The 27,398-nt window shown below is 43.4% G+C and overlaps 1 protein-coding gene across 1 annotated transcript in view; it reads left to right on the forward strand.

The window, feature by feature from the left end:
* The first annotated feature begins 4,800 nt into the window (after positions 1-4,800).
* The window catches only part of CDYL2 (chromodomain Y like 2), a 58,794-nt gene continuing 36,196 nt past the window's right edge, over positions 4,801-27,398 (forward strand). Inside the window, exon 1 of the mRNA XM_064159973.1 lies at positions 4,801-5,104. Within this exon, the coding sequence (XP_064016043.1) occupies positions 5,081-5,104 (24 nt within the window). The 5' untranslated portion in view covers positions 4,801-5,080. The remainder of the gene's footprint in view (positions 5,105-27,398) is intronic.

Here is a 27,398-nt window from a genome sequence, read left to right on the forward strand (position 1 = left end):
ACCTTCCTCTTCTTATAGCTTCCTGCCAAAAAGCACTATTCAACTGCAGACTCCATGGGGGAACTCTATTATTGGCTGTACAGTATCTACAGTATTTGCAAAGCACTGGACAGACTGAGCAATCAACAGCAGTCAATATGACAGCACCAGTTTAGCTTTCTGAAATAGAATAGTTTTGGGTTTAGGTTTATTCAGTCTGAGAGATAATTCCTCTAATTAAAGTAGTGGAAACCAGAGCATCCACCAAACCAACAGAGGCATTCAAATGTGACGTATCACACTTGGAATGCTTCCCTTGCTTGCATTGCTCTCCTGGGATGGGAAATAGGAGAAGGCGGCAAAACAATAAGAGTAATGAATAATCACATATTTAGCAAAAACATTCAGCAGAGACTTTATAGTTTGTATCAAAATCCTGATTTTTCAGCAGTTTCATTTCAGCATAAAGATATTTTCACTTAAAAGGCAACTGAAACTGGAAAACATGCATTTCCATAAAATCTGTTATCAGAAACCTCCCCAGAAATGGTAATAAGTTTAAATAGTTTGATTTCTTCCAGAAGACTCAGACCTATAGCACTTGACTTGGCTAGTTACAACAGACACCTGCTGGGCAAATGAAGGTGGCTTGCATTTTTTAACACTTAAACCCTTGCCTTCTGCTAAAACCACAACCAACTTTTCCTGAGTCCTCTTTCTGCTCCTCACTATTGACTCACACACGGTTGCATCCCAAGGGACTGTGTACTTTAAAACAAGGGAATGAGTAATCAGGAAAAAGATGTTTCCCCTCTTCAAAGTCCTCACTAAAGCATTAAACTTTTCAAAACTTCCAAACTGATATTTGTTTGGGTTGTAAACCTCATGGCAACAATATTGACAGTGTTAATGTGATCTAAACTCTATACAATGTAAATGAAACTTACAGACCATGTCACAAACAGTTCTACCAATGTGGGTCAAGATTAAAGCTGAGAGCAGAGTAGCAGCAAAGACCAGAAGGAACAGTCTGATTATTAAACCTGTCTCAAAAGAGAAGTTGTACCTTCTACAGCTTGGGAAGTGGCAATTCATTAATTTGTTCAAGACTTCTTAGTGTCCACAGTCAATACTATGAAGAAAGCCAACAGAGGAGGAACCTTCCAGCAAGCATCTGAACCACGACTCGCCAGATTTGACCACCATTTTGTTTACTGCCTTGGAGTGTAGCAAAGCAGTAGGTGCAATAGAATCATAGAATCAACCAGGTTGGAAGAGACCTCCAAGATCATCCAGTCCAACCTAGCAACCAGCCCTATCCAATCAACTAGACCATGGCACTAAATGCCTCATCCAGTCTTTTCTTGAAGACCCCCAGGGACGGTGCCTCCACCACCTCCCTGGGCAGCCCATTCCAATGGGAAATCACTCTCTCTGTGAAGAACTTCTTCCTAATATCCAGCCTAGACCTACCCCAGCACAACTTGAGACTGTGTCCCCTTGTTCTATTGCTGGTTGCCTGGGAGAAGAGGCCACCCCCCACCTGGCTACAATGTCCCTTCAGGTAGTTGTAGACAGTAATAAGATCACCCCTGAGCCTCCTCTTCTCCAGGCTAAACACGCCCAGCTCCCTTAACCTCTCCTCATAGGATTTGTGCTCCAGGCCCCTCACCAGCTTTGTTGCCCTTCTCTGGACATGTTCCAGCACCTCAACATCCTTCTTGAATTGAGGGGCCCAGAACTGGACACAGCACCCGAGGTGTGGTCTGACCAGTGCTGAGTACAGGGGAAGAATAACCTCCCTTGTCCTACTGGCCACACTGTTCCTGATGCAAATAGAGCAGACTTTGAAGAGAAACGTGTTAAAATATCTACTTATTGATGGAATCTTCTGCTCTATGAGTACTCCAAAGAGCTACTGTAAATAATAAAAGTCACTTTGCAATAAGACAAAGCAATTGATTTATCAAGAAGAAACCATGGGGTGTGATTATCAAGTAATGCATTTCTTAGGCATGGGTAGTTTACAGCAGTCCTTAGTCCTTTCAACATTTTACTCCTCAAATATCAAATCCAAACAATCCAAATATCACTGACAAATCGAAAAGCAGAGAAGAACCCTCCAGTTGCTTCAGTCAAGATTTTAAAAGTTATACTTCACACAAGCAGAGTGGCTTGTCCTTAGGAACTGAACATTATCACACCAGCCAGCAGACCACACAAACCATAAACATCCAAACTACCATAAGATAGTTTTTATTGAACTCTAAGTCAATACTAAACCGGTTAGCTGGCAAGTTCATAATCACCAGCGGTAATATTCACAGCTGAGGAGATGGGGTCAGACAGGAGCTGGATGTGCACATGTTATTTCCTGCTTTGATGATAAAAGGTGACAACTATCAAAATACTCAGCAGTCACACCTCAAATGGGAATACTCTTTGTCAAAAGAGATTTCAGCCCCACCCTGCTTGCACCACAACAGGATTTTTGGTCATAAATGAAATTTCAAAAATGGTTCAGTCCTCAATAAGCAAACCCTATGAGGAGAGGCTGAGGGAGCTGGGGGTGTGCAGCCTGGAGATGAGGAGGCTCAGGAGTGACCTCATTGCTGTCTACAACTACCTGAAGGGAGGTTGTAGCCAGGTGGGGTTGGTCTCTTCTCCCAGAGAACCAGCAACAGAACAAGGGGACTCAGCCTCAAGTTGTGCCAGGGGAAGTATAGGCTGGATGTTAGGAGGAAGTTCTTCACAGAGAGAATGATTGGCATTGGAATGGGCTGCCCAGGGAGGTGGTGGAGTCACTGTCCCTGGAGGTGTTCAAGAAAAGACTGGATGGGGCATTTAGAGCCATGGTCTAGTTGACTGGACAGGGCTGGGTGCTAGGTTGGACTGGATGATCTTGGAGGTCTCTTCCAACCTGGTTGATTCTATGACCTACTGTATTATACGGAACAATCAGCTCCAACCTGCCACTCAGATGACAGCCTGGGCAGCACCAAGGGCCATATTAAGACGGAGTGCAGCATTACACAAAGGACTGAAACCAGAAGATGAGAAACGCCAACACAACAAACACAAATGAAAGCCATGACCATGGCAAAGCCAGACCACCCAGCACTTCGCATGTCTCCCAGACTCTAGAATCATAGAATCAGTCAGGGTTGGAAGGGACAACAAGGATCATCTAGTTCCTGCCTCCTTGCCATGGGCAAGGACACCCTTCCCTGGATCAGGCTGGCCAGAGCCTCATCCAGCCTGGCCTTAAACACCTCCAGGGATGGGGCCTCAACCACCTCCCTGGGCAACCCATTCCAGGGTCTCACCACTCTCATGCTGAAGAACTTCCTCCTCATGTCCAGTCTGAACCTACCCTTCTCTAGCTTCTCTCCATTCCCCCTAGTCCTGTCACTACCCGATATCCTAAAAAGTCCCTCCCCAGCTTTTTTGTAGACCCCCTTTAAATACTGAAAGGCCACAATAAGGTCACCTCAGAGCCTCCTCTCCTCCAGGCTGAACAGCCTCTAGGAGTGTGACCATTGTACATCAGCTCTGAGGTGAAAACATGGGGTCTAAAAGCTGGTAATGACTTCAGTAGGCTGGCTATGAAGTCAAGGTGTGAAGAGCTGGTCAGAGCAAACCCTAATGGTGCTCTTATGTATCAAGCAAGACAACACTGAATAGATAATCAACATTTTACCTGGAGAAACAAATCCTTCACAATGTGAATCTGCAGGAGCATGACTTGATACTCAAGTGGCCTCTGTGCAGCATAGATCTTTGCTTCATGGTGGCCACGGCACCACGCTAAGGACTCTTTGCCACATACCAGCTTCTGTCTCCTCAAGACTCCATTATGCCTGCTGGGCAGCAAGGCTTCTTCTCACAGCAAACTAGTTTGTCTTCACTCAGGGCCAAGTTTGTGTGAAAAAACCTCAGCCAGATGTTTCCTCATCTCCCAGAGCAGGAGACATTTGTCAGTAATGGCAAATAAAGACTGGTGGGAGATCAAGATGATGCCCAACTTGCTTTGTGCTGTCTTCACAGGGATGCCTCGCTACGGTAAGCCGCCATGACGGGCTGTGAAGAGGCCAGCAGTCATTTCTTCAGGGGGAAGGCCCAGAAAGCTCCAGCGTGGCAAACACCAACAGCTTCATGCTACCCTGTGTTTCACGGCCACTTCAAAACGCCCGCCACCACTGCCTCCAGGTGAGGACCAGGTGGCGGGAGGCCTGCAGCCTCCATTTCCCGGAGAGGGCTGGCGAATGCGCAAAATGGCTGCAAGGGAGCGGGCAAGGCCTCTCCTGGCTTGGCAGAGAGTGAGGGCTGCTGGAGGCGAGGGGTAGCCCCCAGACCCGCCGCCCTGCCTAGCCTGCCTCACCTCGCAGTTGAGGGAAGGGTTCCCGCCACCTCCATTTCCTCGGCAATGGCCATGGGGTGGGTGGGGCGGCCATGCGGCGCCGAGGAGCGGGAAGGTGGCGGCCGGGGCCGCCCGAGGCAGGCGGCGGGGAGCCGGCCCCGCGCCCGCCTCTCCCCGCGGTGACCTTGGGCGGGCGCCGCGGCCCTCCCCGCCGCGCGCCGCTCCTGCCCCCCTTTTATTTGGTTATTTAAATGTTCCCCTTATTTATTTATTTATTTAGGCCGCGGAAAGAGTTTGAAGCGCTCCCGGCTCGGAGCGGGCTGGGAGGGAGGGGAGGGAGGAAGAAGAGGAGGCCTCCGAGCGGCCCCGGGACTTTCTCTAGCGGAGGGCGCGAGGGGACCCGTCCCGATCCGCGCCGCAGCCTCCGTCCCCAGCGGGGCGGGAAGGGTGGCAGGCGGGTGGGCAGGCTGTGTGTGGAGGGGAAGGGGTGGGGGAGCGCCGGCCCCGCCGCCGCGGGGGAGACGCGGCTCCCGGCGCTGTGCTGTGCCCGAGCTGCTGCTGCTGCTGGTTACGCCAGCCCCGCCGCCTGCCTCTGCCTCTCCTCGCCTCTGATTCTGCGCACAGCCAGCCCCAAAGCCTGTCATTCTGCAAAACACAGTTTACTCAACAGAGAGCGAGTGGGGGAGCGGGAGAGGTGGAGAGAGGAAGACGGCGCGGAGGAGCCCAGTCCCGCAACCCAGCATGGCTTCAGGGGACCTTTACGAGGTAGTGGGGGGCCGCGGGGCGCCGCGGGGCGGGAGGGCGGCGGGGAGGGGGGGCGCCGGCCGGGGCGCCACGGAGGGCAGCGGTGGCGCGTTCGGGAGCCCTTGCGCGGAGCCCTCGTAGTTGCTGAAGAGCGGAGGAAATTGCCGAGGAAAGGACTGGGGTGGGGGGATAAGGGCTGGCGTGTGTGCCGGGGTGGGGGGGAGGGAGGGATGGAGCGGCTCCCCTCCCTTCCCTCTGCCTCTCTCTTTCTCTTTCTCTCTCTACTTTCCATCGGGCTTGATCTTAGCAGGCCTTGCAAGAGAGGAGGAGGAAGGAGTGAAGGAGAGCGAGAGTTAGCGGTAGGATGGGGAGGCGATCGCAGTGTGATGAGCCCGGAGAGTGGAGAAAGTCCAGGTAAAGTCACAGGCGCTCTGGACGTGCTGAATGTGCAGATTAGTGCGAAAAAATGCGCCTTAGCGCTGCCGGGAGGCGCAGGGATGGAGGCGGCTCTGCGCCCGCTGTGCAAAGTGCAGGAGCCGGCGCCAGGTTGCTTCACCTCACGCCCGGGGTGCTGCGGGGGCGGCGGCCGGGCGGGCGCGGGGGGCCACGCTGCGCACCCGCCACCACGGCGGTCTCCGAAGTTTGGCAGGGGCCCCGCTCTGGCGGGGCCAGGCGGCCCGGGGTGCCAGGTGGGGCGGCCGGCGTGGCCGCGCCGCTCCCGGTGTCCCCTGCAGCCCGGCATACGGTCCCCCCGGCCCCGGCCGCAGCGGCGGGATGAACGGCGATGCTTCGGGCGACGGTCGCCCGGTTTCCAGGTCGGGAGGAGAGGGAGGGGAAAAGCAGTTGGCAGGCAGTGGGCGAGACCCAGCCAAATTTTTACCTCAGGCACCCAGTTCTAATGCCCAAACGGAGAACAAGTCTAGCCGCTCTATCCGTGCCAGAGGAGAAGAAGGGAGAAAGCAGAATTTTAAAATACAAAAGACTGGACCCAAGTGTTTTAAATAACCAGCTCCAGGAAGTGGAACCAGGGTGCAAGTCTGCCACCTCAAAGAACCAGACGGGACTGGACGTCCTAGACGGTTGTCGGTCTGGAGCACCTCCTCTACCTCCATGTCCCTGGCGAAATAGCCATTGGTGTTGCAGTTGTCTGGAGCACACAGGTTAAGGGATAGAACAGGATGATCACCTTCTAGTTGGAACTGTGCGCTGATGAGGAGGCACTGACTGCTCAACCATCAAGGTGTGCTTGGGTGTGGAATTGTGCCTGCAGTTCATTGGGCGTAATCTCCATTTGATGATCTTGGCCATCAGGTGTACAGTCTTAAGCAGGAGAAGTGGAAGATCTAGCGGGTTCCATGTAGAGTTTTTAGCTTGTGGTCTTTCAGAGTCTTCAGCAAAAGTCATAGCTAAGGGATGATGTTGCTCTATTGAGGACTTCATTTTGCTGAGTGGAGTACAGAGCTCCTTTCAAGTGAACAGCACTTACACCCTCATATGTGATCATAAAGTACTAGAAACACATGATTATTTGAACAGGATCATTGACCTTTTCCCCACCATTTATGGTATCTGTGATACCTCTTTGCAATTTGAAGGATATTGCATGCCAACTATATTGCTGTTGTGCCTGGTGTAGCCAATGGGATTACTGTGAAGAGCAACTTTGACTCAAAAATGTTGGTCATAGGATTTTGTAACTTCTGGGATTCATAGAGGATGTTTGCCTGGTCTTGGTCTCTCTTTTGGAGGTTTGGATCTGTTCCAAAATAGAAATAAACCTCTTGGGCTAATGGTAGCCATGCTGTGTTTTCTCCTACTCATCATGAAATTCTGGGTTTTTGTAATCTTTGTGTCACTATCAAATGACAACATTTGGCAGTTGGGTCTGGGTACATGTGACGCATGGTGATGCTGCTCAAGTAGAAACCTGGAATAGAGGTGTTCTATAGCAGACTGATAACACAGTTTGCAATCAGTTTTAGACCCAGTCACTGCAGGCATTTGTATGGATTAGTGTGACTTGTTAGTGCTGAAGTTCAGAGCCTCTGAACTACTTCCCTTTCTTTCCATTTAAACTAATTTTGCTTATCATTGTATCATATGAAAGAATTGTATCCTCCAGAACATGTAAGTGAAAGTGTGGCTGATCATTCCTTGTTGCGTGAGCTGTTCAGAATATGATGTCCTCAGATGGTCAGGTTGTAAAATATTCATCTACACGTTGGACACATAGGGGAAAGAATGTGCAGGGCTGTGATTAGCAATCACTTATCTGTCTACATATTGCATCTTCATGGTGAGGTTCTCTGTGATGGAGGTCAGAAGAAGTATCTAGAAAGCTGAAGTGTCTAGTAGGAACCAAGTGTGTAGATGGTAGTAGCTTCTTTTAAAGAACAACTCATATTTGCCTCCCTGCTCTTTCCTGTCCCAGAAAACCAGCTGCACCAAAGGGATTCATTAGGAAGAAGCTCTAAGAGTTGTCATGTCCCACACTAGTTAGTACACGAGATGAAGCTCTTTGTGCCTTCCAAGCTGACATGTCCATTCTTGCATGGATGCATCGTTCCTTTCTGTCCTCTTGACAAAGTGAAACATGTGGACAGCAGGATGACCATTAGACAGTGTCAGGATTTTAGCTTGAAATACACTGTCAGTAAATAATTTGAGGGTTATGGTGACATTCCATATGTACACTACTCTCCTGATTCCCCTTTGATCCAGTAGTAATCTTTGAATCCTTCAAAAATTCTTACTCAACTTCAGCAAATACAACAGCCATTACCTCTGCAGTTGTGAGCATTTATTATGGCTTCAAAATTATTTTTGCTGAAGCCAGCTGTGATCTAGGAGCCATCATAGAGCATGTTAGAAAATACAGTCTGTATTTCCCATACCAGATTCTCATAGTTTGGTGGCACTCAAGAAACACAAGTATAAAATTTTAAGTTTTGGGAAGAGGTTTGGAAAGATGTTTGCTCTGTCAGCAACAGAACAAGGGGACACAGTCTCAAGTTGTGTCGGGGAAAGTATAGGTTGGATGTTAGGAGGAAGCTCTTCACAGAGAGAGTGATTGGCATTGGAATGGGCTGCCCAGGGAGGTGGTGGAGTCACCGTCCCTGGAGGTGTTCAAGAAAAGACTGGATGAGGCACTTAGTGCCATGGTCTAGTTGACTGGCTAGAGCTGGGGGATAGGTTGGACTGGATGATCTTGAAGGTCTCTTCCAACCTGGTTTATTCTATGATTCTATTGATGCTTCATTTAAAAAGGCTTTTTGACCTTTTAAACCTAAAAAGAAATTCAATTAGTGTCTTTCTATTGAAGTAAAAGAAGATCACAGATGAAATAACCTCAGTGTTTGGATAAGTAGGTGCCTTTTTCTAGTTAGAAATAGCTTCTAATAACCTGAAATACCTCCTATTGTGTATTTTGCAGGACTGCAAAACAGGTACCAGTTTATTCTAGAAACGCATTGGGAATTCTGTGCTCACTGGTAGTCAGTTCTAGGTTGGTGTATTAGAACCAGGGCATTTTACATGTGAGATAGTTCCATTTTGTGATAGAAGGTAGGTGTTAGTTTTGAAGTGGTTTTTGGTTTAAGTAAATATTTTTTTCCCTTTAGCAGTGTGGAGTACTGTAGATATTTTAGTCTCATTCTCCAGCTTTGCTGGACTTCCATGTGCTCATGACTTCAAGATTTTCTGAGTGGGTGGAAAGAGTCGTGGAATAGTCCTTTGGGGTTGTTTTTTCTTTGCTCTTCCTCATAAGAAGTAACCTGTTAACTATTAAAGAATTATGTGGATATTCCCTAGGAATAACAAATTGAAAGTGAAGGACTTGACAGAAAAGTATTGTCAAAAGATATAGACTTAGACTTGCTGCCTATGGTAGGGCAGCCCTGTTTCACTTTCTGATTCAACTACACAGGTAGATGTGTTGATGGGAAATCCTCGTCAATTCTGGTACCAAAGCAGAAGGATAATGTATGTGCTCTTAAAAACCAAGAATGATGATTCACATTAAAGCTATTGTCAGTAATTTGAAGGAATATTTTGTATTTTCCATGTACAATTTAGTTCTCATGTTATCTGAACCCAAATAGTTCTCACAAAGGCTGTGGTATGAAAAGTAGCTGAGATTACTTTAGAGTGGGAAAAAAATTCGATATGAAGGGTGCACCTAACTTTTATTTTTCCTAGCACAGAACATCTCATTTACTGCAATAAATTTCTACTTTGTTGATGAATATATGAATCCATTATCAGGGTCATAGAATCATAGAATCAACCAGGTTGGAAGAGACCTCCAAGATCATCCAGTCCAACCTAGCAACCAGCCCTAGCCAGTCAACTAGGCCATGGCACTAAGTGCCTCATCCAGCCTTTCTTGAAGACCTCAAGGGACGGTGCCCCAACCACCTCCCTGGGCAGCCCATTCCAATGGGAAATCACTCTCTCTGTAAAGAACTTCCTCCTAACATCCAGCCTAGACCTACCCCAGCACAACTTGAGACTGTGTCCCCTTGTTCTGTTGCTGGTTGCCTGGCAGAAGAGGCCAACCCCCACCTGGCTACAATGTCCCTTCAGGTAGTTGTAGACAGCAATGAGGTCACCTCTGAGCCTCCTCTTCTCCAGGCTAAACAACCCCAGCTCCCTCAGCCTCTCCTCATAGGGTTTGTGTTCATGGAGATGCTCATGAAGCTCATCTCTTTTTTTTCTTGTTGAAGTTAATAATTTGGGGGGTTATATACAATGAACACAATTAGGCATTCAGGGGCGGTGATGTTTGAAGTCTTGTTTTAACATTGTGCCAGATTACATTACAACACCTGAGGTAAGTGATCTAAAGATTTTAGCTAAATCTCTGAAGGGGACTGTCACTTGCATGTATTTCTATATCACAGTAATAAAATCAGTGTTTAAAACTCAGCAGGGTGTTGCTCTTTGTGGAAAAGTGATGTGTTTTAAAATGGCATCTTCTTACTGAGATGACACAATGCTCGTGGAGGCTTGTCCACCATAGTGACAGGTTTCAATTACATCTTGGGCTGCTTATGCAGCTGTCTAAGAATAAGCCACAGTTAATAAGATAGTGTATTTCCAGGTGGGATACAACATCTCCCATTTACACCTGCATTCTGGTACCAAGCAAAGGCAAAACTTGAAAATAATAATGGCACTGTTTGGCCTGCTGAAACTTCGTTACATGTGCACATGCAAACTGGAGAGAATGCAACAGAGCTTTTGGATGCTAGGTTTGGTTTTAGAAAATAGTCTTTTCTTTTTTTTTCTACAAAGTGAGGAAATTGGAAGTGTCTGAGCATTGTAGCTTTCCATCTTGCAAGTCTTTCAGTGGAGTTGCTTTTTAGGAGAGACATACTGGAACCTGCTTATTGAACTGGAAAGCAGAAATCTATTTATGTAGTTCACATATGTCTTCTGAGACAGAGGTGCCTTGCAAAAAGGTGATGTCTTTAAGTACACATTACTGTTTCTCAGATCAACCTCTTACTGATATGATAGCTCTATGGTAAAGGAACCAGTCTGATTTCACAAGCAGAGAACAGTGACTTGAAGTGGGATTTGGGCATTTCAGAACAGAGTTAAGCACCTGCTTCTGCTGTAGGATGGCAAGGGATGGGTGCAGTGCTGACATGAGCAATACCAGGCTTGTTCTACCACAGAAGCGTCCAGTCATCTGTAAATGACACCTCTGAGTCTTTAGAAGAAAAGTTTTACTAACAGCTATTTTGAAGAATTGGCAATTTCTTTATACACTGTTATTGACCTATTATCAAAGTCAGTGCTTAGGAGACAGCTGTCCTTGAAATAAGGTAACCTGTGATCAGTATTACCTGTAGTTGGTAGAAATCTAGAAATCATGCTGCCTGATAAAACTTTTCTAGACTTTTCCATACTGGGTGTGATTTGCACTGCAGACAGTGTTCTTCAATCCTGAGGTGGGCAATCATCTAGACAGTAGAGGACACTGAGGTTTAAAGCCAATAGTAAAGAGTTAACTTGAGCTCCCTCCCATCCAGGTCTTGTGGTCCTCTAACTTACAGATAGTGGCTGTATTTTGAAAGTGTAAATGTCTAACTCTGGCACTATTCATTATCATACTAAGAGATTCCAGTGTCAAGCTACACATGGAACCTTACACAGCACATAATGACTGTCTTGTTTACCTACAACGTCACTCTGTTACCATGATTCCAGCTTCCTCATTACATTGTAAACAGCTCAGCATGTTTTGGGGTACTGAAAGCAATGGATTTTTGGTGCATGTTACTGTTTCCTTACAGTCTGAGGAATGTTTCATCTGGATCAAGTGTAGTAGTCTCAAGATACATGTGACAAGCATACTACTGCTTGGTAGGGCTACTGAAGATACTGTCTGTACCACTCGCTAAAGTCTAGGCACATGCAGCAAAGGCTGCCCCACCACCAAAGACGCTGAACTGAACATGCTTCCCTTTGTTTGTTCAAGTTCAGCATTCAGACCTATCCGAAGATGAAGATGACACACATTTTTGTAACACTGTCTGAACAACACAGTGTTGTACTTTGGGTTGGTCTTTGATTCAAAGTTAAAACCCAGCAATAAACTCATTGTTTAGTAATTGTTTCTCAAAGTTAAAATATTTAGAGAGACGCAGTTCAAGTAACAGCAAAATTTCAATGTGGTCTAATATTGAAGGAAATTGGCTAATTATTTTTTTTTTAATCAATGGAGTAATTGTGATGGCCAGCTATGCTGTAAATAGCATTTCTTTGTCCATTCATTTGACTTTTAGCAGCATTACAGCTTCTTGGCTCTGTACGTGTTCATCACTGCAATCCCCTTTTGGTGTTCCTCCTTACCCATATATGTTCCAGACAGTTTCTGCAGCTTGTTTTATGAAGCTAGCATCCTGACACTGAGGGGCGGGGGGAGGAAATTCACTAAATAGTTAAGTCTTCCTCATTTTTAAACCAATAGAGCCATTTTTAAACTATTGGAACAATATAATATATGAAACAATTGAAAGTGAAATATTTGCAGCATAGGACAACTAGTAATGGGGTGTGTGCATGCTGGCTTGCTTTACATTCATGCAAATAAGAATATTCTGGTTTTCACAAAAGGGAAAGAGTCCTTTTGTCCTTTTGTTGAATAACAATGCCACACTCTGTTTATTATCAAAATTTTAGACTGGTAATATTGCAAAGCTAAAGGGAAATAACACTTCAATCTGCTTTCTTCTGCTACACAGAGAAACTGTTGATGCCAGTCCTATTTCAATGCTATCTCATTATCAGTCATAATATAAACTATTGTTGCAAATCTGTTAGGTCTCAAAAGTTTCACAGTAAGGAGATATGACTGACCTGGATAGTGAAAAAAGTGTTCTTATTGTGGCTTACCAGAGAAGGGAAAATAGGTTGACTCTTGCAGAATTGTAAATGACAGCAGTGTGGTCAGTAGACTACAACAAAATACTAAAGAAAAGAAAAAACATTTAAAATCTGTCAGAAGGCATTTCTCTTTTTTGGAAAGTAGCAGATGCCTGACTTGCCTTTGCTAGATTTCTCACAGACCACCTACAACTCTCACAATTCATTTCCTTTAGAGAGGCAAAACAAGAACAATGAGAATATTTTCTTCCATAAGGCACTTTGCTGTATTTTTATGGGGTTGATTTTGAATCATCATATAGTAATACAATCACTTATATTGCTCAGCACCCAGTGGATTAAGAAAGGATACAAGGGACTACACATCATTAAGCCTGAGCTCCATTGCACTCAAATTAGTAGCACCTATAAAAAGAAATAGAAACAGCAAATACATGTGAATGTGTCTTGGTTTGGAGAAGAGTTAACAAGAATGCTTAAAGTCACATCTCACAGAACTCTTAGTCTGTGGATGAGAATGGCTGGGGCTGGTGTAACTGGGTTTTTAAGAAGACCTGCTGGGAAGTTGCCACAGGAGGGAATGAAACAAAGTCTTCATCCAGAAGGGTTGGTCATGGCTTAGCTACCTGGTTCAAAGAGAGGAATCAATGAAGAGTACTTACAGTAGAGTGCCCACACATCAGTGTTGGGACCTGTGTTGTACAACAGACAAGAGCTTTGTCAAGAGGAAGGTTGACAGTGAAAAGCTGGATGAGAGCAGCTGAAATGCAGTGTTTATAAATGCAAGCTAATGATCAAAGGAAAGATAATCCTGACTATACCTGCATTGCAATGAGCCTTGGAGAAGCCATTCCTGGAGAAGCTCTTGGAACCACTGTGGAAAGTTTTTGGGTGTGCCTACATTAGTATTTTATTTTGGATCAGGTGCATGCTTTTGAAGTGAATCTCCCTGTGATCCCCATTTACCACACTTCCATCTGTATCACAGGACTGTCTTGGAGAGCAGTGACTGCACTTCTTTCAGATGAAATGTGTTCCAGCTCCTAATGCATGTCCAGTCCATAGAAGCAGATTGCTGTTTATCAGAAGCAAACCTCAGGAAAGCAGGAATTTCATGTGTTTTTTAAAAAGTCAAGAAAAAGAAGGAATGAAAATGAAGATGTTCACCATCCTGTCACTGGCGATCCTCTTGTGCTCCCACAACTGCAGCACTGCACCCGCTTCAAGATGAACACAGAAGTGGAAATTATGCAGAGAAGGGCCTGCAGGGTGCTGCATAGTATGGAATGGCCATTGGTGGAAAGACACCTTAAGACAACTTTCTGAAGTGCTGAGGGAAGATACGAATGGTATGGAGAAGACAAATGGGGGATGAGTAGTTAATTCAGTGATGAATGCTATTTTTCATTGCACAAGAAAAGACATGCAGCAAATTAAAGGACTAGGCAAGTGACCAAGACAAAGTACTTCATAGTATTTAAATCTTGGAACTCAGTGCCATGGGATGTTGTGGTAGTCAGAACTGCAAATGGGTGCACAGCATGGTAAAACACCTTCCTGGAGGATAGATCACTTTAGACCTATTAGCACACCAAAAAAGCCTTAAATTGCAAATCGCCGGAAGCTAGGAGGGTAGAGCAAGGGCAGTGCTTACTCTACAGATGCTGTTTCCTAAGCACCAACTACTAATTTCTATTAGAATATACAACATGTTGAGCTAAATGGACCTTTAGGCTGACCTTGTATGGCAGTTCTTAGTTTTGTACTTACTACAGTCATTAAACAAACATAAGTATTGACTAAGATGTTGATACGGTCTGCAGAGATCATGAACATACTTGCCTTACAAGCTGTACTCCAATTGCCAATCATTGTCAATTAGCAGTCTTACAGACTAAAGGACGAATCAGAAGAGTGAGGTCAGTTTCCAACACAGAAAAGGTCTGTTTCTGGTCGAGACCTCATAGTTTAGGCTCCTAAGAAAATACATCGGGTGGTTGAAGTAGCATTCACTCAAACAGACATGATAACAATGACATTCTGGCTCATTGCAGTAGCTGTGGCTAATAACTGGGGTAGAGGAGATAAAGGCAAACTAGAAGACATTGAACTAGATGTGTGGAATGAGGCAAATTATCAAGTCAATGTTATTAGAAAGTTACATTAATGTAATAAAACGTTTCTAATGAACAACACCAGCTTTCTCCTACTTCTGTGAGAGCACCATTTCAGCATCTAAAAGAGTTTATCCACAACTTTTCTGTATTTACTTTTTTAGATTGTCTTCATTACTGTCTACAACTACCTGAAGGGGCATTGTAGCCAGGTGGGGGGGTGGCCTCTTCTCCCAGGCAACCAGCAATAGAACAAGGGGACACAGTCTCAAGTTGTGCCAGGGTAGGTATAGGTTGGCTATTAGGAAGAAGTTCTTCACCAAGAGAGTGATTTCCCATTGGAATGGGCTGCCCAGGGAGGTGGTGGAGGCACTGTCCCTGGGGGTCTTCAAGAAAAGACTGGCTGAGGCACTTAGTGCCATGGTCTAGTTGATTGGTTAGGGCTGGGTGATAGGTTGGACTGGATGATCTTGGAGGTCTCTTCCAACCTGGTTGATTCTATGATTCATAGGCTTCCTTCATGCTCTGCAGGGCTGCTAATAGACATTTATCTACCTTTAAAGACCTTACGTGAATATACATTAAAAAGCCAGTAACTGTTAACAATGCCATCAAGCTGCAATTGTGTTGGATCTTTTCATCAATGGTAATTAGTGATATCATCTGGGAGTATAACCAGTCGAATTTGGAACTGACCAGCTCAAATTGTCAGTTTCTCTCATACATAAAAAATTAACTTCTTTTTTGACATCACTTTGCAGTCACTGCAGTGAGCAGTGCTGCTGTAAACTCTTCGCAGATGGCAGAGTAGCTGTGAAGGAGAGAGCTTTGCTTTTGTATCTTATCAGTCATGGAACTTAGAGAGGTAGTAAAAATTAAAGTGTGCCACCACATAGTTGGGTATTTTTAAAACTGCTTTGTACAATTTGTTTGCCTGTGCTAATGGACCACCCTGAAAGTACATTTACATTTTCTCTGATGATATTTTTGAAATTGTTAAAAGAATTTCCCATTTTGGAGAAGGATCTGTTTTGCAAAATGGAAAGTCACATCACATTAATACACCTGATGAATTTGTCTTTCAGGGTTTCTTTGCATTAGGTGTCAGGGAATTTGACAGGAGAGGTGGTGGGGAATTCCTCCTGATACAGTTTACATGGAGGAAAAATGCACAGTGCTGCTTACTTTGCTCATAGATTGTTTCTGAGACTCTTAAACTGCAAAGATACTGATCACAAATTTTTTTGGTGATCAGTGTAAGGGAGGGATAGTGAACTCCGTTGCAAATGTGAATGTATGAGTTTACACACACCATGAGAAGTGATTGAACTTATCTTTACCAAACAAGAGGAGGTAGCAACCAGCAACCTTTTAGATTTAGCAGTGGTACAACGTAACAGTGTAACTTCAAATTAAGTAAGAATATAACTCAAGTATCAAAGTCCATTCAAAGAGGAAGATGGAGCCTTTCTGGATCCCAAATGAAGTACTAGAAATTACAAGGGAAACTACATTTACATATTAAAATGTCTTCACATGACTTCAGGGGAAATAACCTGGAAGTTCTTGAAGGAATAAATGATGAGGAACAATTAAAACTTCATGATTTGACTGCAGTAACTGGAAGTGAGACTGTAACAGGGCCTGGATGCACAAATTGAAGCTTTTCACAGTCCAAGAATGTGAAAAGTTGAAAAGCAGCTTCCACTCTCACGTAATTAAACATTACCACTGGCTCATCATTGTTTTCTTCATAAATGAGGTACTGTAGTGGTCAGAAAGAAGAGATGCTGGAGACGCTGGATGTTGGGAGGAAATTCTTTACAGAGAGAGTGATTTGCCATTGGAATAGGCTGCACAGGGAGGTGGTGGAGTCACCGTCCCTGGAGGTGTTCAAGAAAAGCCTGGATGAGGCACTTAGTGCCATGGTCTAGTTGACTAGCTAGGGCTGGGTGCTAGGTTGGAGGTCTCTTCCAACCTGGTTGATTCTATGATTCTATGATTCTATGATGAGGAACTTGACAATATTGTACCCAAATAGTGACTATTACATACCTGCTACTACTATATGCTGCAGATTAATACATACTAGCATGCAGTATTTGTATAGTCAGCAAAATACACCACAGCATGGGAACAGTGGCAGAAATAACAGGAAGCTGAGAGAAGCAGTAGGCATCAGCTTCAGCTCTCTGGTAGCAGCAGAAGAGGTGAACTTTTAATTTTGTTTTATTTTTTACAGTGGAAATGCAACCTTGTCTGCATTTCTGTCTTTATAAAACCAAAGTGTGAGACAGGCAATTCAATAAGAAATGGACCTTTCAGACTACAAAACTTTGCAGCACTGAATGTTCCTGTTACTTCCTTCTATGGCCTGATGATGTCTTGCATACAGTGGAAGCCCTAATCATCGTTGTGCTGCTGACACACAGAAGGTGCAAGAGAAACACTGGGGGAAACTGTGTTTGATTATGAATTTTTACATATGCCAGGGCAATAGCAGCTGCTTTACACCCACAGAAACTTGCATGTCTTTATGGCCTTCTCACTGCTGCGGTTTGTTTCTGCTTCTTGGTGCAAAGAATGGCAATGGTGGGTGATCTGTAGGAATGATGGGTCTCTCAAAGGAAAAATGTTTGTCATCACAGGGCTGAGCTGAGCCCTTCAGAGCCCAGGTGATCTGCATCAGCTCCTTCCTCTGACCTTCCTTTAGTTTAGGACCTGCTGTGGTGTTCTGTACACATCACCAATGTGGTGCTTTTAGGGGAGCTGAAGTATAAATGCACTGTCAGAGTACGCAAGCAGCAGGGTGCCTGTGTGACCTGGTGGCTGCTAAGCAGGATGTGAGTGCTCTGCTCCTCTCTTGTCCTCACTCAGCAAAGACTATTCGGAGGCCACTGGAAGGACACTTATCCACCACTCTGCTGTTGTCTTCCTGTCCCATTGCCTTCTCCACAGTAGCAAATGATTTCCAGTGCCTTTCCCCATGCACTGGCATCAGATCACAGATTAAAGCAGGAGTGCTAAAGTGGCCTTGTCATTTCTCACTGCTGACTAAGGCCTTTGAAAATAGTGTGTTATATAGCATTGATTAGGTGGGTCAAGATTACAAAAACCCAAGCTCCAGAGAAGACACTCTTTATTTTTTATTCCATTCTACACATCACAGGCTTTGGACTATTATTCTCATCACTCTTTGCTTACACTGATAGCATGAATGCACTCTCAGTGAAGAACAGCATGGCTCAACATGTGGACTGCCTGTTGCAGTTTATAATCTTGTATGAATTTGGGTTCTTGCTACCTCTAAAAGCATCAAGGCATTGCTGGAGGAACTGATGGGAGACTGCTCTTTCACCCACCTGAATAGCAAGTCCCCATGGGCACCACAAAAGATGCTGCATTGTTTGATCCTCCTGCACTTTGGCTTTCAGACACAGCTTTACTGATAGCATTTCTAGTGAGTGCCAGTGATGCCACATTTCTCACGCTTAGAAGTGGTACCAAGTATTGCAGGGTGCACTCTTATTGGCAAGCTACTGTGGGCAGTGATTTGAATTGTTCTGCAACTGTGCTGCTGATTTGGTTTTTTTTGTGCTTCATCCACTCACATCAAACACCGTGAAGAACCTGTTGTATTTAAAAGACAAAGGCAAGTCTCTTTGTAACATGAACTGGACCTTCTGTGTGTACCATGAGTGATGCAGTTTACCTCCCCTGCTATTAACTGCTGCTCTTGTAGGCTGTTTACTATACAAGGAAAAAACAGTTTTGCTTGCTATTTAATTAAGATGCATAAACCATGCTTTTATTTTGGCTATGTAATCTGTGCTGCTATTATTTCATAGAGCATACACCCCTTGACTTTGTACAGTTCATTTCAAGATGTGTGTCCAAAGCAGAATTCACAAACCAATGACAACATTCTTTAATGCTGTTTTATCCTCAAGCCACAAGGCAGAATTCCTTAGGTGACTGAATTCATTTCTGTCTCAATTTAATGCTGCTGTAAACTTTCTCGATTCCTCTGTTAATGCTGGGGATTTTCGCAGCTCCAAACAGCTCTAAGAGAACCTTCCTTTAACATTTCTTACTTCGTGTCCAGCTGCTGCTTCATGTCCTATTACCACCCCAAGGCAGCCATTCCAAGATCATGAGCATCTCTGGTAATCCAGAGTTGCAGTCCAGTGGCAGTTGGTCTGTCAGAGTGCAGGGTTATGCAGTAAGGATGTTGTTCAGTAGTGAGAATCACAAAGGTATGGTTTGGGTGTGTATTTAAATGCATAGAGGCATCGAGGGAATATCTGGGGATTGCCTGCAGATATTTGGTATTTGATATATCACTTATTCAAGACTTGGAAAGTACTTGAGTAGTAAGCCTCGGGGTTAGCAGAGGAATGGCATGATAAGCCTCAGATCTCACAGCAGAACTGCTAGCAAGACCTACCTGTTCATTCCCCCTCTGATGATACAGTAGTGCGACAGGGCTCTGCAGTGAAACCAAGGGAGGCAGGATCAGCCACGGCTGGGTTACAGTCAGTCTTCTTCTTGCTTTTTTTCTTCTGAAGTGACTAGTCTTTAGCTCCATTTCTGAGAAGGTTACTTGAACCTCTGAGTCAAACAGAGACATCTCTGAATGGAGCAAACTGGTAGCTGCCACACTTCAGAGACAGAAACTGCAGACTGCTAGGAGCATGTTCCCTTTTGCAAACATGGTGGCAGCTGCTTTCGATCTGTGGCTTCTTGCTGCTATTGTGTGAGGGAATCACACTCTCTGAGCCACAACAGAGAGGATGTAAATCTGTGGCTCATTTAGGACTGGGTGTCACTTTAATGAGCTTAATAAATCCTGTATTGGACTGAAGAGTTTCTTTGGAGTTCTTAGTCCTGCAAAGCAGTGCTCTCAGTCTGACCTTTGAGCCTTGTATGCTGTGGAGCTCTAAAAAACTGCACCAGTTCTGTGCTGCACCAATTTCAGCAACATCAGCAACCCTGGTGTAAGTAGCTCACCCACTTTAGCAGCTGTTTTCAACATCAAGTTGATCAGACATCTCGGAATGGAGCTTAAATGACTTTGTACTACAAATGGTTTCCACTACCCCAGGTCTCCATGTTCACAGAAGTTCAGGATCTCCATACTTCTAGATACAAACTGATTTGCTTTGTGATACAAATACTCACAGAAGATAAGGAGTTGGCATTTTTGCTAAGCAGCCTCATCACATGGTGAAGCTGGAATGTTCACAGATGTCAAATGTTGGCAGAAAACATGAATGGCAAGGATTTGTTTCATGTGCAGTATGGACACTGGCCTTCAAAGGGCAAAATTCATTGCAGTACCACTTATCTCACTTTTAGCGAAACAGAATGGAAGATCTCCTAAGTTCTACAGTTACAGCTAGGAACTGTCATCAAATGAAATGGATATCTGTATCAGACTCCATCTTACAATGAGCAGAGTTCTCATCCTCTCCCCTTAATGTTGGAGATTGCTTCTAGAAAGAATTTCTAACACCTATCTCCCACAGTTGTTAGGACTGAAAATGCATCGAAGGAAAGAGTCATCTGGGAAACTCTCAGGTCACCTCTGCAGATAAAGTGTTCACCAGAAACCTAAAAATGACTCAGAGAGATGAAGTGGTATCATTTTAAAAGGAAAGTACCATCAGGCCTACAGTCTGGCTACAATACAGTGTTATTAATGGACATGTGTTGTAAATAACATATTCCTGGTCAGTCTACTTTGGAACACTCAAAAGCTAAAAAATTACATTTATAAAACTTCCAGTGTGCTTTAGTACAAAAAATTGGGAAACATGGTAGTTACACCAAGAAAATTAGAAGCCCTAGGGCTAATTATTTTTGTAAAAGTCATTTAAAAAACAACTTCAACCAAGTTGCCTTTGCTCATTACAATGCTGGAGAGGTTTGGTTGTGCATAGCTATGAGTATAGTATTGTTTAAATAACAAATCAGAACCTACCAGAGGTGTAATGCTTTGTGACTTAGCTCCTAAGTCGTAGTCTGTAGCTTTTGACTCTGATGACTAGGGAAATGTCTGATGTGGTAGGTTCTACTGTCACTTAGGGAATGTAGCTTGGTTGTATTAAAAAAAAAAAATAATGCTACCTGTTATCATTGCTATTTGGTAAATCTGTGTTTTGCTTCTTTTCTTGTGAAGCCTTTAGAAAAGGTTTTCAGGTACCTAAAACCCAAACATACCTGAGGGTCTAGCCTTTAAGTGAAAGCATTCACAACTTTCCAGAATGCTCATGGTGGTGGCTCTCTTTCAGGAGAATGAAGGTATCAGAGAACACCACAGGACTGTTGTACCTTTGCTTATGATAGATCTGTACTGCTCTTTTGTGTGTGTGTGTGTGTGTAGCTCCACAAAGTAGTAAATCTCCATGGATAAGGCAGTCACTTTCTTCAATTTAGAATATGGGTACAGTGATTTCAAGATCACTACTAATCCCAAACTACTACTTCTGTTCCGAAGGCTGTAAGGCACTTCCTCTGTGCTCAGCCCTTTTCTGTGCTCTTCTGTCCCATCTCATTCCATCCTTTTTTGCTGCTAGTGGAATTTCCCTGGCTGGCCTTGTCCCTAACGGCAGTCCTGCAAACCCCACTGCCCATCTGCAGCTCTCTAGCACCTCACCACCTCTCTCTGCTGCATCCACACATAGGAACACCTGGAAAGTGAGACAGGTTATTGTGCTAGTTTGAAGCACAGCCGGCACAGAGCCGGCTGAGTCTAGTTGGGTATTTCTAAAGTGAGGGGGGGCGAGGTACACCCAAACCATCACAGTTATCCACAGCTGATCTACAGAAAACTTGGCTTTAAAATTAAGCTCAATATGTACAGCTTTCATGTAGGCTACAAAAGTATTATAAGGACAGGGAGAGGCAGCTTGTGTACTTTCATCAGTGAATGAAAATCTCATTCATACTCGGCTGCCCCGGACCAGTGAGCTCATGTACCATTAATGCAAACTACTGACTGCATTTACCCCATGGAGTTCCCTGATCTCTGAAATGCAGAACAGAGTTATTTTAGTGGAAATTGATCCACTAGTTCTGAATTTCATTTGAGAAAATAATGTAATTTTGGTTTGCTGTCTGCTCTGGAGTGACAGCAGTTTTTATACATACCCCACAAGTCTCAACAAACTATGTAATAAGTTTGAGCTTGTGAAAAAAAGTGCTGTTACTTCTCCATTTCCCACAGCACAGTCACCTGTGCCTAGTGAATGGTTTCTCAGGTCAGCAAAACAAAGAAAATAAACAACTTAGATTGGTCTACAGTTACTGTGGTCCTGCACTTAATAAAAATATTCCACTTCAAAAGTATATGAAATAATGTGAATTTGAACTTTTGAACTTTAAGCACAAGTGATGAATCTTAACACTTATGAGGAAACTTTAGAATATGGCTTCTGAAGCAGCTACAAAATTTTAGACAGAGCCATCACATTAGCACCCAAATTTTACAGAACTTAAAGAAATATGGAGACCATCTGTTCTGCTAGCTGCAAACCACTCTGCTGGATTTAAGGTCTGGAAAATGAAATGAGTTAACAGAGATATGAAAGGTGCCAGTGGCTGGAAGTTTACCTTCCATAAATCAGAAGTGAGTTGCACCTCTTACCATTAAGGTTATAACATTTTATATGCAACACTTGGATTATTCACTAAGTGTGAGTCACTTCAAATTAAGATGCAGTGATTTTCTAATAGATGTTGTTTAACTGCATCAGAACCTGGGACCTGGTGTGGAACTGCTGAATGAAAAACATTCCTGTGAACCCAAGACAGGCTGTATGGATATATAAGTGTCCCTTTTAGCCTCAATTCTGTGCATCTGTGGGCCTGTAAGTAATATCACAACTAATCAAGTGTGGGCCATCACACTTAAGAGGAACATAAGTTCCACTTCAATGGAAGTGACATTGGTACTTCATTAGTGCCATGGTGTAGCAAACTTACTCTACATCTGTATTCTAGGGTTTTTTTTCCCCAGATGTTATCAAGACTACAGCCTCAGAAGTTTTATAATCACAAACTCATTATTTGCCAAAAAAAGGCAAACATTAGTGACATTGACAGAGATTTGGTGGTGTCATGCCATTGGCTGTGGAAGGTCACTGTTGTTTCAGTAGCTCTGTATTCTCAATGTTTAGATTGTGCTACACAGTAAACACCTAAAATGCTAGAAAGCTCAAACATGGAGAGTCTTTTGCTGTTATTAGAGCATCTGAATATCCTTAGCCTTTTATTTTAAACAGTGGTTAAAAACCTATGGTTCTAAGGAAAGCATGGCCACCACCTGCTCAAGAGGGAGTTCTGGTTTCTGAATAAAATGAAGTCACTCTCCTGTAGCAGAAATTTTCCATAGTTTTTGATGTTACAAATAGCAAACTGGGCTGTAGGACTTCAGGATTATAAATTTTCTAATGCAGCATTTTTTGATGATCACAGCATGTCATTCATTGAACAATGCCCACAGTTGCTTCCATAATCTGGTTTCATATTGCCGACTTACAGTCCCGTAACTAGACAGGTATCAGACAGGGGAAAGACTCTACATCTCAAAACACAAACTCTAGGGTAGAAAAGAGCTTGGAAAATCTCTTTGCTCTCTAAATATCTGTTATTTAAAAAAAAAAAACAGCCTGAAGCCAAACAGATTTTTATGTTCCTTACACAAAACTGAAGTGTCATTGATGAACTTGAACAGGTTTCTCCACTGTTAATGCATTTAACATTATTGATGGTTTAGAAAATGGGAAAGCACATCAGGAAACAAGAGAAAATGCAAAGTTTTCAGACATTGTGATTATCTTGACTGTAGAATGACTTTGTATGACACAGCCACCAGAAGAAACTGAACACATGAGACTGCTCATCTGAGTAAGAAAATGTGCACCAAAATGCAGGAGATGTGCAGGTAGTTCACACATTTTGTTCTCCCTTACTGCTACCTTCAGAAGTCTCTTTCTAGCCATGCAGAGAGAAGCTGAGTGTTCCATTCATTTTTCCCATCTAACCAGCATGTATCCTTACACGTGTTGTAAAATATCTTGAATTCCCTTTTAAAGTTAATCCACAGGTACAAAGTTGCCTTTTAAAATCTGCACTGAGAGTGTTTGTATGTATTGACAGACCCAGCAAGGCCATAATTGTGAAGACAGCACAGCATATGCTACCACACGTGCTGTATTCGCCTTGTACTGCACAGTGCATGTCCCAGACACTGCATGTGACATTCAGCAGCCAAGGGCAAGGTCTTCTCCAGAATAACACCATATTTTTATACTGCAAAACCAACATCTTTTGTCTCTGGGGCACACTGAGCAATCGTTAGCACTGATCTGACAGACACTTCATACTAGATTCTGTGATTAACATATTCTGGCTATTTAACTTCAAGAACCAGGAAAACATTATGGCACAGTACATATTAAAGGGAAGTGCTCTCTTCTCCAAGCTCCACCTGTTATGCTCTTAAATAATAGTAATGATCATTAGTATCCACTTAGTAGGATAGATTTGCAGGGTGCTTTGTGTCTATGAGCGTAACGTTTCAGAGTAGTACCTGGGGAAACACGTACTGTCTAGGGAAATTCCTTGATTATTTAAAGACAAACTGTCAGTTTGTTGGCACTCTTTTTCCATGACTACCTGAAGTTTATTGTTTCCTTGACATTCAATTAATAACTTTATGTGCATCTCATCTTGAAATCTCGACATCATCAAAACAGTACACATAAAGGCACATCAAAATGAAGAAAGCATCTGAAGTGGTGAGGAGGACTATAAACAATCTCAGACTTTAAAGCACCAGCTAAGCATCCTGTCCTGTGGAGCATTCTGTTAATGTGTCTGCACAAACCTCCAGGATAGGTCCAAGAACTACAAGAGCATTTTTATTAGTATGTCTCCTTTTATGGTAAATATGTGGTGTTCTATTCCTCTTACCCTTGTCTTTAATTCTTCTATACTGGACAAAGAGGAAATATTTAGCTGCTGTCATGGAGCATGTTGTATGTTCACACTCCAACTTTACACATTCCTTCTTCTGCTAATACCTTGAATACTGAATGTTCATACAAACACTGAAAATGCACTAATTAATTCCCAACATATTCTAAAATATCCATTTGGTGACTAACAAAATCTTTCTAACTTTGTGATCTCTTGGCCTTGGTCCTCCAACCCATCTCTCCCTTGTATATCTCAGATTAGTCTTTCCATATCACCTAAAAGTCAACAAACCTTGATGGTATCATGTCAAGGAATGAAGGAACTTAAGGGATGCTTGTGGGAAACTCCTTTCCAGCTGTCTGGTAAATTTAAACTCTGAGTCAGTTCATATACTCACCTCCATAGATTGTATTAGGACTCAGTTTTCCAACTGGAAATGCTTTTCCAAGTGGGAAATAATATATTATTAGTAAAACCTTTTAGGCAAAATTTGTATGTTGTAGAATTATATATCTTGGAAAGGACTGAGAGGTGGGATACTCAGGGTCCTGTTCAGTCACATTCCAAGCATCTCCAAAGGTGGATATTCCACGGGCTCTCTGGGCATCTCTTTCATCATTTGGCTACATGTGTAGTTCATGTGTGGGATGACAGTGAGGATATCAGAAGATTATTGTTGTCTCCTTAGAATTAGAAGACTAATTGGATGCAAGATTCTTAGAGTTTCTAATAAGTTATTAGCCATTTGTTAAAACTTCTTTAAGTAATTTCATGAACTGTTTGAAGTGAGATCTTCACAAGCAACATGATTGAGAGATTTCATATACTTAAGTATGGTTGAGGTGCTTGTAGATATGGTTTAGGGTGCATCTTGTAGATTAGGGATATCAATTGGACTTGGTGGATGATCTTGAGGATCTTTTCCAACCAGAATGTTTCTGTGATTCTGAATTTAAGCTTCCATTCATAAAGTATCTGGAAAGCATTCTGGGTGTTGGAGCACCAGTGTGTGTCGGTCTCTGCACTAACCCTCAATTAATAACAAGCAGACAGCTGCAGCCTTCCACAGCTTTGGTCTGTGACTGGCATAGTGCCACAGAGAGAACATACACTAGCCTAATCCCAGTGAGACAAATGTAGGAAATAAATCTCAGAAACCCTACATTTATAAAAGTATAGTGCCCCATTCTGTGGAAGTGCATGGAACAAAGCCCTTTGCCACATCTTTGCTGTAAGTGCATCCAGGAGCAGCTGAAGTATTAGCACTACTTGCCAAGTTAGGAATCTGACTAACAAATAGATGGAAAATTTTCTCAGTAATATATTCACTACTTACATATTCAATGCTGCTTCAAGCACAGACATTTCTGAATGCCTCCTCAGCTTCATCAGAGTTCCAGTCTCACCATGACACTTGGTGTGTCTGCATCATCTATCAATAGAAAGAAGATAAGCATCAGCATGGAGGTGCAGCACATGCCTCGACCCCTGAAGTGATCTGGCAGGGGTTTTGAGCAGGGCAGCAAGATCTGGACCACTCCATCAGAGAAACCCCAGTGCTGTCCCTTGGAACCTCTCTAAAAGAGCAATGGATTTCAATCTAGAGCAAACCCTACAGCTCAAAGTACTGCCAACACTTGGCTGAAATCCTATCTTCAGGAATAATGATGGCTAAAAGAACTCATTAATTAACACTTCCTTAGCTTGTGTAAATTACCAAGCCTGAAATGGGACTCAATGAGGTCAAGGATGGTGACCATCAGTTGTCAAAGTCAGCTTTCAAAGAGGATCCAGGGTCTGAGGACAGCAGAAGGGTAGCCCATGATCATCTTTTGCATGGCATGCTGCTCTGGTAGCAGCCCCCAGGAGGCTCTGCCATTGCCGAGGAGCTTTGTGGTCACATGCAGCCAGAGTGTTTCAGGCAGTGTGGTGTAGTCAGTCTGAGTGACTGCAGACATTTGCACAGGCGCAGATCAGTTAGTGACTTTCATCCACACAGCAAGCAGACATCCTCCTTACACAGAGTTCATCTAATAGCTCCAAACCACACTCATATGTTAAATCAATGGATATGCCTTTGTGCTTTGCACCTCCATGTTTAGAGCACTGGCCCTATTTTTTACATGCAGATTTCTACCAGATGATTTAAAATGCATCCTTCTGATGAACGCTGACAGCTTTCAGAACTGCCTTTGCTACTGTCCACAAGATAGTTTGTTCGTTCCAGGCACCAGTAGTTAGTTTTACACTGGACTGAATACAGATCTGCAGTGAAAACCAGTGCAGTAATTGAGGCCAGAACTTGGCCTGCTGACCCTGCTCATCTGAATGCTGTTTCTGAGGGATAATGATGGATTCTTCCTTTTTGACGATTACTCCTTCACAGATAATTTTTGAAATGTGCCATTTTTCTGTGATGTTACATTGGTATCCTGGATACTTACTTGTGTAATTCTGTGCTCCTCTCATGCCATTATAGTTGCCCAAAGCATGTTTCTTTATTCCTTTCTTCTGCTCTACCTTTCCTTTTGGCTCATTGCTGTATTGTGCCATCACATTAGCTTCATTCATGTAACCAAGAAAATGAAGAATCCTCCTGAAGTCTAAAAGAAACCTTTGTGTTTCATGACTTCTCTTATTATCCCACCACTTTACAAATCTCTATTTTAGCTTTGCACTAAAAGGGAAACCTTCTGTATTGTACAAAGTTATCTATTTTTAGCCCTTTCCTCCCAAAACCTATCCCTGCATGATATTATTCACAAATTTGACTGTTACTGCCTTTGCTATATGGATATTCCAAACCAGTTGCCTCCTATTCT

Source organism: Pogoniulus pusillus, chromosome 20 (assembly GCF_015220805.1).
Source record: "Pogoniulus pusillus isolate bPogPus1 chromosome 20, bPogPus1.pri, whole genome shotgun sequence".
NCBI classification, from domain to species: domain Eukaryota; kingdom Metazoa; phylum Chordata; class Aves; order Piciformes; family Lybiidae; genus Pogoniulus; species Pogoniulus pusillus.